The sequence below is a fragment of the Gopherus evgoodei genome, chromosome 1, assembly GCF_007399415.2.
Source record: "Gopherus evgoodei ecotype Sinaloan lineage chromosome 1, rGopEvg1_v1.p, whole genome shotgun sequence".
NCBI lineage: Eukaryota > Metazoa > Chordata > Testudines > Testudinidae > Gopherus > Gopherus evgoodei.
Genome location: NC_044322.1, coordinates 246,128,090 through 246,143,703, shown reverse-complemented (window position 1 = coordinate 246,143,703; position 15,614 = coordinate 246,128,090). Strand labels below are relative to the sequence as shown.

The 15,614-nt window shown below is 45.5% G+C and overlaps 1 protein-coding gene across 17 annotated transcripts in view; it reads left to right on the top strand.

The window, feature by feature from the left end:
- Positions 1-7,343: 7,343 nt before the first annotated feature.
- Positions 7,344-15,614, top strand: part of PLEKHA5 (pleckstrin homology domain containing A5) — a 289,350-nt gene continuing 281,079 nt past the window's right edge. For all 17 annotated transcript variants that reach the window (XM_030541890.1, XM_030541899.1, XM_030541871.1 and 14 more), the window contains exons 1-3: positions 7,344-7,451; positions 7,541-7,617; positions 11,431-11,488. In XM_030541890.1, the coding sequence (XP_030397750.1) occupies positions 7,363-7,451; positions 7,541-7,617; positions 11,431-11,488 (224 nt within the window). In that variant the 5' untranslated portion in view covers positions 7,344-7,362. The remainder of the gene's footprint in view (positions 7,452-7,540; positions 7,618-11,430; positions 11,489-15,614) is intronic.

The following is a 15,614-nucleotide window of genomic DNA, read 5'->3' as shown; positions in this document are numbered from 1 at the left end:
GGGGAGGCTGGCTGGCTGGCTGCCTGCTGAGGAATGAAAGTGAAAGTAACTCACTTCCTGGGCAGCGAGCCAGGATTGGAATGTCACACAGGGCTGGGTTGGGGTTAGCCAGATGTGTGAAAAATCAGGACAAGGGGTTGGGGTAGGGTGAGCAGATATCCCTATTTTATAGGGCCAGTCCTGATATTTGGGGTCTTTTTCTTATATAGGCTCCTTTTACCCTCCCCCCTCGCCCCCACTGCTTGTCCTGATTTTTCACACTTGCTGTCTGGTCACTCTAGGCGGGGGTAATTGGTGCCTATAAAGACAAAGCCCCAAATATCAGGACTGGCCATATAAAGTCAGGACATCTGGATCTGGCCACCCTAGCTGGGGAGCGCCTCTCCCCGGGCTGGCAGCTGCCAGCGATCCGTCTCATCCGGGGGGAGCTGCACAGGGCAAGATGAGCTGCTGTGGCTCCATGGGTGACCTGTCTGAGATCAGATGCTGTGCTAACTTCACCATGGTCCGTAAGGCTGGTGGCGGTGCCCATTAGTGTGTGATTGCACCTGAGGGTTTGCTGCTGCTCTTGCCACTCTGCACCCCAAGAGGTGGATTTTGGGGTCTATTGCAGCTGTTGGACCAGCAGGCTGGGGGGTGAGCCAAGCATGAAAGCAGTAGTGTGTTGCCATTTAGATTGTCATTTAACAACTTTGTTTGCCAAAAATTCTTGCTAACAATCCTGAATCCAATTTCAATATTTATTTTTTTTTAAATCAATATCTTAGCCAAAAACAGAAAATTAAGTTGTTGACAATTATTAGTGACAGGTTTGGTTTGAGGCAGGGAGTGGGCCAGTTTTCATCAGAGAAACAAAAAATGTTGACTGACTTTCCTATAGCCTGTTACTCCTGATAAGAACCCTCCAACAACTGTAATATGCTCATCTCCTTACTAGTGTATAAAGCAGGGGTCGGCAACCTACGGCACACGTGTCAAAGGTGGCAGGTGAGCTGATTTTTGATGGTATGCAGCAGCAGGCTGAGCGGCTCAGCCCATGACTGCTCTGGGGTTCCGGCTGCTGCCCTATTGCTAGCTGGGATACCAGCCATCGGCCCCACTCAGCACCTGCTGCTGGCCTGGGGACCCCCAAGGAACCCCAGGCTGGCAGTGGACTGAGCAGGCCAGCTGAACTACTCAACCTGCTGTCAGCCTGGGGTTCCATTCACTCAGCTGGCAGTGGGCTGAGTGGGCTGGTGGCGGGCTGAGCAGGGCCGGTGGGGGGTTGAGTGGCTCAGTCTGCTGCCAGTCTGGGGTGCCAGCAGCACTCAGCCTACTGCTACTCCGGGGTTCTGGCTGCCGGCCCCTTGCCATCAGAAGCTCAGCCGCCAGCCCCACTCTGCCTCCTGCCAGCCTATGTGAGCAGAATCCCAGGCTGGTAGCGGGCTGCCGGCCGGGATCCTGGCTGGTAGGAGTTGGTGGTCAGAACCCCAGACCAGCAGCGGGCTGAGCAGGGTCTGGAGTCCTTGTCTAGGATTCCAACCACCAGCCCGCTGCCGGTTTGGGGTTTCATTTACTCAGCTGGCAGTGGCCTGAGTAGGACCGGTGGCCAAGACCTCAGATAATAACAATAGTTTATTTATAAAATATAGACATAGAGAGAAACCTTCTACAAACATTAAAACGTATTACTGGCACGAGAAACCTTAAATTACAGTGAACTTGGCACACCACTTCTGAAAGGTTGCTGAACCCTGGTATAGAGTGACCATATGTTGTACTAAGATTCTCCTGCTTTTTTTTTTCCCTGTGAGTCAGTATAACTTTTGCCAGCCCAGAAGTTGGGCAGCCAATGTTTTACATTTTCACAATGTTTTCTCCAACTTTCATAAAGTAAATACATAGTTAATATGAGTTAAAAAGGCCAGGGACACTTCTTTGTGAAGAATCTGTACAGCAGATCATGCCCATAGAGAATCCAGAAAAGAAATTTGAGGTTGAATTTTTTAATGTTGTGATGGATAAAGCAGTATCTGCTGTTGATGAAAGGTTTAATATCTTGCAAGTACACCATGAACAGTCTGGATTTTTGTATGATATAACTAAATTCAACGAAATAGGAAAACGAGCAACTAATGACAAAGTGCAAGAACCTAGAGAGCCTCCTGAAGCACGGTGATAGTTTTGATTTAAATGGACTTGAAATGTACGAAGAATTGAGTACACTGTCATCAATGTTGCCACATGCAAAATCGGTGATGGACATTGTACAGTTTATTCATACCCGCAAACTTGTTGACATATATCCTAATGTGTACATTGCCACTCGTATTCTACTGACAATACCTGTAACAGCAGCATCAGGAGAACGGAGTTTCTCAAAACTAAAGCTCATTAAAAACTATCTCCGCTCTACCATGAGTCAGGAACGCTTAACTGGTCTTGCTATTCTTGCAATCGAACAAGACACGACTTTGTCTTTGTCATACGATGACATTATTACTGATTTTGCAGCCAAAAAAGACAAAAAAAAGCTTTTAATTAAAAACAAATCTTTGTTTCAATACCTCTTCATATAAATTTCCAATAAATTTTTGATAAATTAAAAAATATATATTATTTGCATCATTCTGTCATATCAGAATTTTTTCTATAGTGCTGCTTCTTTAGTGCTAGTCCATCAGCATTACAGTGTGCTTAATTAAGTTAAACTGGTTTTAATAACATGAATGTGGCAAGTTTTCCAATACTGTAAGCTTATGTTTGTGTTGCTAAGAGCAGATCAGGCACAGGGGCACCAGTTTAATAATCTCGCCTAGGGCACCATAAATCCTAAGGCCGGCCCTGCCTGGAGGAAGGACACGGGCTACCAGGGCTCCCCACCGCCAAGAACCCAAAGGAGCTGGAGAAACCTGAGGTGGTGGGGGAGCTGGAGCTGCCAGCAGCCAAGTACCCGGATGAGCTGGAAAGACCATAGGAACTCGCTTAAGGGACCGGGTAGGAAGGAGCCCAGGGACAGAACTGCACAGTGCAGTGAGTCTATTTGGTCAGCGTGTTGCAGAAGGACCCCACTGACCCAGTGGCAGGACCCTCACCCCACCACCGTTAGGACCCTGAGCTGGAATGCAGTGGAGTTGGGTGGGCCTGTGTTCCCCTACTCCGGCCAATCTGCAAATTGGGTAGCAAAATCCCAATAGCGCTAGAGACCCTTACCGGCACTCCTCTGCCTCAGGGGCGCACTAGAGACCCTTTCTGGTGTCCCTCCCTCTGCTAACTCCCTAGCTACCCACTGCCCCCTAGCTGCTCGGTGGGCCAGCCAACACAGGTCTCAGCTGGACATTAGGAAAAACTTCCTAACTGTCAGAGTGGTTAAGCACTGGAATAAATTGCCTAGAGGGGTTGTGGAATCTCCATCATTGGGGATTTTTAAGAGCAGGTTGGACAAACACCTGTCAAGGATGGTCTACTCTGGATAATACTTAGTCCTGCCTTGAGTGCAGGGGACTGGACTAGATGGTCTCTCAAAGTCCCTTCCAGTTCTGTGATAACAAGCTGATTTAACAATAGGTGAGCTATCTGTCATTATGGTTTTTGTTTTTTAATAAAACCCTCTGTGCACATAATCCAGCCTCAGAAACTGTGTCTCTTTCTGTCTCCTCTGCTTCCCACTCATCTACCACTGTTGTGCTCTGTTTTTTCATGCAGTCTCACCATAGTTTGTATGATAGTCCTTCTCTGTAGCTCCTGTCTTCTGGAACATTCATCCTGTATCTCTCTTACACATCAGCTCTCACCGTCTTTTCTCAACTATCATTTGAAAATACATATTTTCTCTTTTGTTTTTGGCTATTTTATTTTAACTTTTCAGTGGTATCATTTATATTGCATCTGTATTGCATATATATATAAAGGAGTTGTGATTCATTTCGGTATGGAAGAATATGAAATCAAGTAGTGGTGTTTTCAAATGCTGCCATTTAAAGGCGCAATGGCATGGAGTAACTAGAATGACAACAGAGCCCTTGCTCTAAGACAGAGGAGAAGGGGAGTTCCTAACTTTCTTCCACTGACAATAGTCTGTCTTTTCTCCAGGATATCTTGTTCTGACAGCCTGCAATTCCCAAGTATCCACATGCTCAGGGTCTAACTGATTGCCCTATTTGAGGTCGGGAAGGAATTTCCCCCCAGGTCAGATTGGCAGAAAGACCCTGGGTTTTTTTCACCTTCCTCTGCATCATGGGGCACGCTTCACTTGCAGGTTTAAACTAATGTAAATGGTGGATTTTCTGTAACTTGAAGTCTTGAAATAATTTTTTGAGGATTTCAGTAACTCAGACAGAGGTTAGGGGTGTATTACAGGCATGGGTGGTGGGTATAATGAACACAGCTGTCCTGCCACCTGGGCCGTGGTGCCTTCCCCCACCTCTTCTTCACCCTGCTCTGACCCTTCCTCCTCTCCTCACCTCCACCCCCTCCTTTGGAGGTCACCACAGCTGTGGGCCGTCCCTCCTCCAAAACCCTCCATCCCTATGGGTGTGGGTGTGTGTGTGCAGGGGTGGGGAAACTTTACACAAGTGAAAAAGCCTTCAAGAAACCTAGTAGCAGATCACTGAAACTGTTAAAGGGCTATTAAAATTGTAATGAAGCCATTTAACAGGCATTTGCCAATGCACAGAAGCCTTTGGCTACATTCAGCTGGCTTTTATGTTGTAGGAAAATATGTTGTTGGGGTTAAAAACAGTTTCCAAATGACCCATTCCTTATTCTCTGTATGGAGCAGGAGTACTTTTGACTAACCTGGCTCAAAGAGGAGCTGACATAGCCAGTGAGTTTGTTTCTTGATCTAGTTGTTTTATTCAAACCCAGTTTAAGCAAAGGAATCTGGCAGGGAATTCTATGTAAGAAAGGTTATTAAACTGCTGCCTTAATGCAGGCTGCCAATGACAGACACTTTTCAAAAGGAGAGATTAGGCCTCAGTTTGGCACAGGTAGCCAGGCTTTTCATCTCTCTATATAGCATACCCAGAACTCCTGACCACACAAAGGAGAATCCATCTGGCAACTGATCTAAAGCTGTTGCTTGTTCAGTTCTCTTGGAGAATATTATTAGTGCTTTACATGAAAAGAGGAGAGGGTCTCACAGGGGAGAAGGCAGCAAGGTGAGCAGTGAACAAGCTGCACGGCAGGTGGAGGGGATGGGGGGCGGTGGGGAAGAGGGAGGAGGAGAGCAGCAAGTGGGCAAGTCCGGGGATGAGATGACGGGAGGGGAAGATCTCAAGGTGTGTGAGAAGAGGTGAGTGGTGAGTCAGTGCTGGGTGGGGCCTGGGGCAGAGCAGGGCTGAACTGTGGGTTGGCTTGTTGGCTGAAGAGGTGGGACAAGGAGCTAGCCTTCCAGAGGGGAAGTTTCACTAACTGCCCATGATTACAAGAGTAGGTGGGTGACTGAGGTTCTGTGTCCTGCCACGTGCAGGAGATCAGACTAGAGCAGGGGTCTGCAATCTTTCAGAATTGGTGTGCCAAGTCTTCATTTATTCACTCTAATTTAAGGTTCGCATGCCAGTAATACATTTTAACACTTTTAGAAGGTCTCTTTCTATAAGTCTATAATATATAACTAAACAATTGTTGTATGTAAAGTAAATAATTTTTAAAAAATGTTTAAGAAGCTTCATTTAAAATTAAATTAAAATGCAGAGCCTCTGGACTGGTGGCCAGGACCTGGGCAGTGTGAGTGCCACTGAAAATCAGCTTGTGTGCCGCCTTTGGCATGCGTGCCATAGGTTGCCTAGACTATCATGGTAGTCCCTTCTGACCGCAGTCTATAAGTCTGAGTCTATGAACAGGGAAGATTCTTTTACTTGTACTTTGATTATTTAAGGCATTTTACAGGGACATAAGCTATGATCTACTCATAGATTTTCATTATTCATGGTCTGAAAAATCCTGTCTACAGTACAAAACAACACTTAAAAGTTTTTAAAAACTTGGCTGTAGCTCAACTGTGTCCTAACACTTTGACCACAATGTCTGGGCAGAGTGAAGTCAAGTCAGAACTGTGTTTAGAAAACATGCTTTGTCTTAACTTGTCAAAAGTTGCTTAGGGAGGGACAGACTTAAGGTTGTTAATTTCCAATTCAGTTTTGTATACAGAGATTTAAAATATTTCAGTGTACCCTTAATGAGAAAATCAGGACCTGCTAACTTATTTTAAATATAAAAAACCTCCAGTGTGAGGGTTCTCTTGAGTATTTTCATTAATTACTTATACTTAGTTTTAACTGCAAGAGTGTATGTAGATGAATATAAATATACATACTACAGTGGGGTTATTCCCATGAGTAAAGCTAGGTAGGTGCCTCCATTTCCCCTTCCCCCCCCCATGAGTGGAGTCTCTGTTACCCAAATTACTACTAATACCTTAAGCACTGACCTGGGGCCACCTTACTGTGCACCATACCTCTCAAATGCACCTTATTTTAAGGAACACTACTTATTTTATTCTCCAAGTTCCACACACATTAGGGGTTTCCTCCCTTTTACCCTGGAAAGTTGTTTATATAGGAAATCTTGTGTCTCCAATTAAACCAAAAGTTGTATGCAGTGCAGGGAAAGCCAACCCTTTTGAGTCTCCTGCAGGAATAATTTTGGTACACATTCAATCTTTGCCATACTGTATCCCACATTTGGGCCTTAGAAGTTGGAGGGAGGTGATACATGTGAACTAGAGTGATCCAATGGCAAGTATGAAAAATCAGGACAGAGGGTGGGGGGGATGGGTCATAACAGCCTATATAAGAAAAAGACCCCAAAATAGGGACAGTCCCCGTTCCCTCCCCCGGTCATCCTAGTGTGAACAACTTTAGGGAGGGAAACTGGTGCCAGGTTAACTGCGCCTTGAACTTCCTGCCGGGGTTTTCTCAAGGGCTGCCCTCGAGCCTGCTTCGCTCCCGGGGCAGGGAGTGTCGGCTGCAGTTGCACTGGACTCCTCCCCAGGCAGGTGAGGCTGACTGAGTCCCGCACCTGCCCCGTACTTTGCTCGGTCTCTCAGGGCGCGCGCTCGCTGGCCGTGTTTTTTCTCTGGCGCCCGCCCAGAGCTCACAGAGCGGCCGGGGTGGGTTTAAGGGCAGAGGCGGAACCCACGGAAAGTAAACGCCGCCCTCGGCACGAGCCCCGCGCCAGGCCCCCTGCAGGACGCTGACCCCTCCCGCTCCAGTGCGCCCCTCACAGCCACTGCAAGCGCGTCCCCGCGGCGGCAGGGGCGGGGCCGGGCCCTTGGTGCGGTTTCCTCTCTCCCCCATAGGTGTTGGCGGCAGCGGTGACGCGCCCGCGCTCGTGGCCGCGCGCACTCCCCTCCCCGGCTGCGCTGGTAGCGGCGGCTCGGCCATGGCGGACCTGAGCGCGGAGCGGCTGTGCTCGCTGCCCGGCAACTGGAGCTACGGGATCAGCCAGGGCGGCCGCCTCTTCTTCATCAAGTGAGTGCGGGGCCGGGCCGGGCCGGGCGGGGCGCGGGGCGTTGGCGGGGCTGGCCCTGACTGACCCGGTGTCTGTGTCCCCCCCGCAGCGAGGAGGCGAAGAGCACGACCTGGCTGCACCCGCACACCGGAGAGGCCGTGATCACCGGGCACCGCCGCAGCGCAGGTAACGGCCCCGCCCGCCCCCCGCTGGGGCAGCGACCGCCTGCCAGTGCAGTGCAGACCCCCAGCCCCCTTCCCTCCCGAGCCTTCGCCTCCCCCCGCCCCAGCCATTTCCTCCTCCGACCCCACCCCAGCCTTCTCCTCACCCCACACCCGCCGCTGGCCCCACCCCCTGGAGCTGCCTCACCCCTGCTCTGTTCCCCCAGACCCTCTTGTTCACCCCCCCAACCGCTGCCTACTCCCCCGTCAGAGCCCGCACAGCTGCATCCTCGCCCCCAGCCCCACCTTACCCCCCAGCAGCGCTGCTTCCTCATCCCTCCTTTCGAGACCTTGGCACCTAAAGAGAATTACGATAGGTGTAATTAGAAATGCCTAGGGAGAGCCCACTAACTATAGTCATCCAGAAACCTCCCCCCGCCCCCTTTCCAATCTAGGCTGAGAGCGTGTGCGTGTTTCTTAGTGACAGAGGTGGCATGGGTAGGAGGAAAAGGGGCTGAAGCATGAGGAGTAATTTGGGGGTGGAATCCGTCTCCTCTGTGGCTGCTGTTTGTTCCTCTCGGGAGAAACAGCAGCAGAAGGAGGTGCTGGAGGAGGAGGAGGAGGAGGAGGATTTTCAGCAGACGCTCTGGAGACCCAGAGCCAAACTCTCCCTGCTGGAACTGCAGGCAGGCTGCAAATGCCATTAGGAGGCTGTGTGTGTTTATAAATGTAGTTGTTTTCGTTCGTGTAAACTATGGGGTGAGAGAAGGAGAATCTGTAACTGAGCAAGTTATTGGAGTATTCCTCTTTCATGTTTGCATTCAAGAGGTTCTTTATCACGCAGGATTATTGAAAAACATTGACTGTGCTCTCTCCCTTTCTTCTTTTCCTGTGAGTTGGGAACAGTTAGGGGAGTTGGTTTCTTATTTTAAATCTCCCTACACTTTTATCTGCAGTGAATAGTTGTGAGTTGTTATAACCATGAGCCTTTGAAATGCAGGAAGTAGAACCATTGGTTTCATGCTCTTTCCCTGTGTAATTAGCATTCATATTAACTGAAAAATTATCTTAAAGCCGCTATGAAGGGGTAAAGCTGCATATGTACATGAGACACATTTGCTGTTGGACAGTGCTGCTAGTCACACATGAATTCCTTGTTAAATAACTGTTAATGGCTCTACTGAATCACTGATGTTTTATCCTAATCACTTAAATGCTTGATTTTTATTTCTACCTCCTTGTTTGCCATTATCCGCTTTTAGAGGAAGCGGTTTTGTTATGCAGTATTCAGGTATTGGTCTAAAAGGGGAGTTATTGGCAGGTAAACTTAAATTTTCTTTTAACATTAGTGTGAAGTATTTTCTGTGTGGTATCATGTACATATGATAACAGGTGAATATCGTGTACAAAACAAACCTGTATCTGTATTTTCCGTTCTAATGGTCATGTGTTCATTCATTTCCTGTATGTAGACCGAATTTTGTAACTTATTTTGGCTGATTTTGGTTTTGTAGCCTAAATTGACGTCTCAGTCTTAAAGAGGGATTCTGCCCAAATAACTGATCTACGTGCACTTTTGCAAAAAACATCATTCAAATATTTTACACTGTTAGCAGGGGATTGATTGTCTTCTTTTAAGTCCGCCTCCCTTGAGAGTTGAGGTAGTATCTACTTTGTAAGAGCACCAGTTATGAGAGACTTGTTCTTTCTCCATGTGATGGCCATTCTTGTTTACGCTGGAGAGGCATCCTGTTGGTCCATACTTTCCCCATGTCTTTTTATCAAAAGTCTCTAGATCCTCCCCCCCCCCCGACTGTGATATATCATGAAGTGATCTTTAAGTAGCCTTTATTCCCTTAAATCCACACAAAATCCCCACCTTTTACAGCCTCAGGGGCAGATACCTTAAAAGGGATTTAAGCACCTAACATGTAGGTAGTGGGACTTTCAGGTATCTAATACCTTTAAAAATCTGGCCTTCAGTTTATTCTATCAAGATTTTACTTCTCTAGATGAGGCTTCTGCCTTGATGACTCATTTTGCTTAGGAAACTCAACAGAGGGAAAAAATAAGTTACCTCTTTCCCCCCAGATGTGAGGTAAATGTATTTTCATGCAGTGTTGAACAGAATTGTAAATGCTGCAAGAAAGTTGATGTGTGTGTCTTACAGACAGTGCTTAGTGATGTACCTGTGCTAATATAAAACAAATATCTTCTGTAGTGTATTGTAAGAGGATATCATGCTTGTTAGGGTGCATGTGACTTATGCGCACTGCAGAACTTTGTAAATTGATTTGCTTAAATCTTTACCTTATCAAGTAATTTGAAACTGCTATTTTTTAAGATTAGGCCTGCAACAATTTCAATTATTGTTTAAAGAGAAGGAACGCTTCAGGGTTTACATATGTCCTTACCTGAATTACTACTTCTGAAAATGGTAATGTAATTTACATTTAACCATTTATATTGTTTGCACACTACAGGCAGGGCCGGCTTTAGGCCAATTCGCCTGATTCCCAGGAATTGGGCCCTGCGCCTAAGAGGGCCCCGCGCCTTAGACTTTTTTTTTTAAACTTACCCCGGGTCCCTGGCTGCGATCTGCTCAGGGGTCTTCCGTGGTCCCACTCCCTTGAGCGAAGCGCAGGCGGGAGTGCGGCGAGGCCCCGCTCTCCCAGCAGGAGCGCAGCGAGGCCCCGCTCTCCCGGCTGGAGCTCCGGGCCTTTAAATAGCCTTCAGAGCCCTGGGATAGTGAGGGGCTCCTGGGGCTATTTAAAGGGTCAGGGCTCCAGCTGCCTGCCTCTGCCACCTCGGTCCTTTAAATAGCCGCCAGAGCCCCACCACCCCCATGCATTCCCCAGGGCTCCCGCGGCTATTTAAAAGGTCCAGGGCAGGGTAGAAGCTGGGAAGCCCCGGGCCCTTTAAATAGCCCCCAAAGCCCTGGGATAGCAGGGAGCTTGGGGGCTATTTAAAGAGCTGGGGCTCCAGCTGCCTCTGCTGCACCCTCTGCCTTGCCCACACCAGCCCCGCTCCCCCTGCCTGCAGCCAGCTCTGCACCCTGTGCCCACAGCCAGTCCCTGTCAAACGCCCTGCTGTGTCTCCAGTCAACCCCTGCCACGCACCCGTGGCCCTGCCCAAAGCCAGCCAGCCCCACACACACTGCTGCCCGCACCAGCCCTGCACACCCTGCCCTTTCTCCAGCCAACCCCTGCTGCACCCTCCTGCCTGAAGCCAGCCAGTCTCTGCCTCTGTCTCCAGCCCTGCCAACCCCTGCTGCATCCCCCCGCGGCCCTGCCTGAAGCCAACCCGCTCCACGCACCCCCTGTCTCCAACCAGCCCCGCACCCCTTGCCCTGTCTCCAGCCAGCCCCATGTCCACTGCTGCCCTGCAGTTCCAGGACAGTAACCCTGCACACCTGCTTCAATGAGGTGGGCAGGGAGCAGCTGGGACCCACACATGTGAAACAGCAGTGATTAATAATCAATCAACAGCATATATGATGCAATGTACATAATTTATAATTTTATTATTTATATAGTTATGGAAAGTAAATAATACATGAAAGAAATGAGAGGCTTTTTTTTCCACTTTTTTTTTTTAAAGTCATCCCTGCCAGGGCCCCGCCGAAAATTTTCGAATTGGGCCCGCACTTCCTAAAGCCGGCCCTAACTACAGGGAATGGTTTAAGTCCAGACAATTTTTTGTTGACTCTATATATAATCTTTAACAGTTTGAATTTTGTTTCTCTATGTAGACAAAGGTACATATTGGCCAGGTATGCACATTGCTATATACTAGTCTAGCCTTTAAAACTTATGATGTATCACTTCTTGTTTTCTAGACTTACCCACAGGTTGGGAAGAAGCATATACTTTTGAAGGTGCAAGATACTACATAAAGTGAGTTGAATGATAGTTTGTCAAGATACTAAAATTTGAAATTTCCTAAGGATGGCTGTATATGCTATGCAATGCTATTAATACACACTTTAAAAAGAGTGTGCACTGTACTATAGCAGAGAACTTTTATTTAGTTTATTCTACATTGTGACTGCAATGATTTCTTGAACTTAGATATTTTTTGTTGAGCACTTCAGGTGCAGATGGAAACTATCGTATGTGTTACCCATCTAGCAAGAAAGCCTGAGTTTGTGTACATATGTGCATATGTGATGTGTGTATCTTAAAAAGTTTTCAGAAGGACAGTTTTCAATTTTTTTAATCTTTTGTTGGGACAGGTTTCCTGGCTACCAAACATCATATTTATAGTAATTACATTTTAAAACCACTAAACAGTCAGTTTTGGTTTTAATCTGATTTTTTCTTTTATCTTACAATTTTTTTTAGAAATTCTGCAAAAGAAAAAACAGTCTGCATTTACCATTGTGTGCTTAAATGTGTCATATTGGAAGTTTAGCACAGTTCTCAAAGTAGTTTTTTCAAATGTCTGTCTTTGATTAATGAGATGAGTTTGTTTTTGTGACTTGACCAGATTTTTATAGTAGAATAGAATGAATTGATCGTTAAGCTGTTTTCAGAATTCTTTAGTATATTAATATTTGGGTTGAAGAAACCATGTCTCTCCCTGCTTCCCCCGCCTTGTTTTTTTTCCTTAAATGATTAGTTCAGGGAAGTGTCCATTTCAGTTGTTTTGTGTAATATTCTTTTAACAGGAAACAGAGGTGAGGCTGCCTTTTTTTTTTTTTTTTTTTAGTCCAAAGTAGGTATCAGATCTGTGTGAACCTCTTAAAACCTTTTCAGTGTGAGGTGAATGGAATATTTTACATTGCACCCCTCTCATGCAAAAAACCACAACAGTGTAAAATACAGAGTAGTGCATCCTCCTCTTCTGTTCAAGCTTAGGCACTCCAACATACTGTAAACATCTTCAGACTTACGAAGGTATTTCTTAGTGTATTGTGGTCTTATATACGTCCCTTACTTGCATAAGTAGTGTATAAATGGGACAACTCTTGTGAGTAAGCACCACTAATGTAAGAACGGTAGGCTACTGCCCATTTTTCTACTATTCTTTGCAGTTTTCTTCTGTGAATGTTGAGGAAGATATTTGATATTTAAGTTGTGCCAGATGGCAAATGACTGGTAGAATATAAATGCTTGTATTGATCTGACCCACTGTATAAATCTCTTAGAACTGATTTTAAATTTTCTGATTTTGATTGTAATACCAGAACTTGCAATTGGAATCTGCATCAAGCTATATTAAAAGGTCTGATTGTTGATGGACTGTGACTTGTAGTTCTGAGCAGCTTGATTGTCAATATTAAAATGTTCTTTCCAAAGGCTCCTCTACTATAATGCATTCATGCAACTTTAGGTAGAAATGCTGTAAAATGAGGCGATAAAGAAATAAAATGTTTAAAATTGCTCTGAACTGTGTCAGGCACCTGCTAATTAAGAATCATGCTGTTCATAGTGAGAAGCACATTTTTGCAAATGTTCAGACTTACAGCTCTTGTGGCATAGGATGTTATTAGAAATGTTTTCTGAAGCACACTTTGCTGATGGTACTTTCAACACCAAATAGTTAAATATTATACTTAATGCATCTCTGAGAATATATGGTGCATTTCATTGCAATGTGCTTGACATGTTATAGCAATATAGTAGTGTATCAGTTTATACTTTAACATGTGAGGGATGAACAATGATGTTCTTGGCTTTAATTTGTGTTCATTGTTTGTAAATGCAGGATTTGAGACTATTTACACTTTTATACTATGCTGGCTTTTTTCCATAAAATTTTCTACCTTTCAGCTCCACAAGCATTGGCAACAATGAGTGGTATAGTAGACAGGGTACCTTAACCAGTCTTGTCTAACTTGTGCAATGCAAGTCTGGATATGTTATAATGCGGCTGTCTGAACCCAAACTATACTTGTGCTCCCACAATTGGTGGAGAATAGGGGTTGTTAGATGGGAAAGGGAGGCCCTAGTATGGACAAGATCATAGTGTGAGGCAGTTTTCTCTGTAACACTACTCCTGAATATTTTATGTGGACGCATTGTTTTGATACTCTAAAATGAACTAGTCATCTTAATGACTATTTAACACTTAGAACAATAGTAGAAAATAAAATGTTAGACTCTTGTGGATTACTATTAAATAAGAAAAGAGGAAAAAGACCATTTGTTCTGTCTTTGTTCCCAGTTAAAGGTTGTAAAAGAGAAGATGATCCTAAGTTGTATTTAAACAGGGAGTAGACAGAAGTTAGTGGAACTCTGCGTTGGTGTTTTTAGCCGTGCACATGTGTAAATTTTCTCTATGGTATGCTATAATGTATTCCAAGAGAAACTAGGTGAAAATATTTTTGTGTTAGGAAACTTGAATGTAACTTTTGAAATATGATTTCAAATATGCTGGCTGAGTTAGAACAGGGGTGGGCAAACTTTTTGGCCTGAGGGCCACATCTGGGTGGGGAAATTGTATGCAGGACTAGGAATGTAGGGCTCAGGGCAGGGGGTTAGGGTGCGGGAGGGAGTGTGGGGTGCTGGAGAGAACTCAGCAGGGGCTTGGGGTGTGGGAGGGTTGTGGCATGGGGCTCAAGGCAGGGGGTTGCGGTGTGGAGTGCAGAAGGGATTTGGGGTGTGGGCTCCGGCCTGGTGCTGTTTACCTCAAGCAGGTTTGGGGTGGCAGTGGTGGGCAGTGGGGCTAAGGCAGGCTCCCTGCCTGGCCCTGCGCCGCTCCTGGAAGTGGCCAGCATGTCCAGCAGTGGCTCTTGGAGCTGGGGGTCGGGTGGCTCAGGGGACTCTGCCACGCGCTGCCCTTGCCTGAGGGTACCAACCCCAAAGCTCCCATTGGCCATGGTTCCACATTCCCGGCCAATGAGAACTGCAGGTGGTGGTGCCTGCAGGCAAGGGCAGCGCACGGAGCCTTCTTGCCCACTTGCAGGGATGTGGTGCTGGCCACTTCTGGGAGTGTCGCAGGGCCAGGGCAGGCAGGGATTCTGCCTTAGCCCCGCTGTGCCATGGGCTGGATTGAAAGCCCTGACAAGCAGAATCCAGCTGTAGTTTGCCCTTCCCGAGTTAGAATATTGAATGAATTTTTTTAGAAATACTGTGTAATCAAATTGAGGTGATATAGAGGAGAATATGCATCAAGCAAATCTTAACTACATGCTTAAGACTGGCATTAAACAAATGTCTCATATTACATTCTATATTGAAATGTGATTATTTAAAGAACATTATTTGTTGGGGTGCATATTTTCGTTTTCAGAATAAGTGAAGTTTGTTATTCCATGTTTCTATTTTAGATTTTCTGCTTGACTTTGGGTCTATGCTAATTTTAAAGCACAGATAGGTAAATAGGGTTCTATTTGCTCTGGGTAATGAGGTTCTATCTGAAGAATTTGAATAAGATTTATTTAATGAGTTGGGAGTAGGACTTTGAACTGTCTTGGAATTTGGGTTAGTAGAAGAAATCCAATAGTGAAACTAAATAGCATGGTAGAGGTAGAGGCTGTCTCTTTTTACTGTGGAATGTCAATGGCCAAAGCTCATTGCTAACTGAAAGCAATATGTTTTTCCAATCTGTTCAGTATTTTATTAGTATACTTTGTTTATCAGTTTGTTGTATACTTCAATTATTTAGAACAGCTGTTGTGGCACTCCACAAGTGTGTTGGATCACATTGTTAAAATGACTGCATGTATTCTTTTTCCTGAATAGACTTTACATACTTTTGTACATGAAAATTGTAAAATTAGACATGTATGCAGTCAGCTCTGCTTCCTAGTTAAAGAAAACTGAGCTGTTAAGTAATTATGAAGTGAGACATGGCTTGCATGTAAACTACAGTTTGCCTCCATTCTTTTTAGTAATTGTACACTTCTCTCTGAAAAAACACTTTCGCATGTAACAATTTGTTAATAGAATTAATACTTCCAATTACCACTTGCATTTCATTTTAGTTATCTCACTTGTTAGGTAAATACTTTCACATGGTCTGTTCAAACAAGTTAAGATTAAGCTAGTATGGAGAAATTTAATTTGCATAAATGAG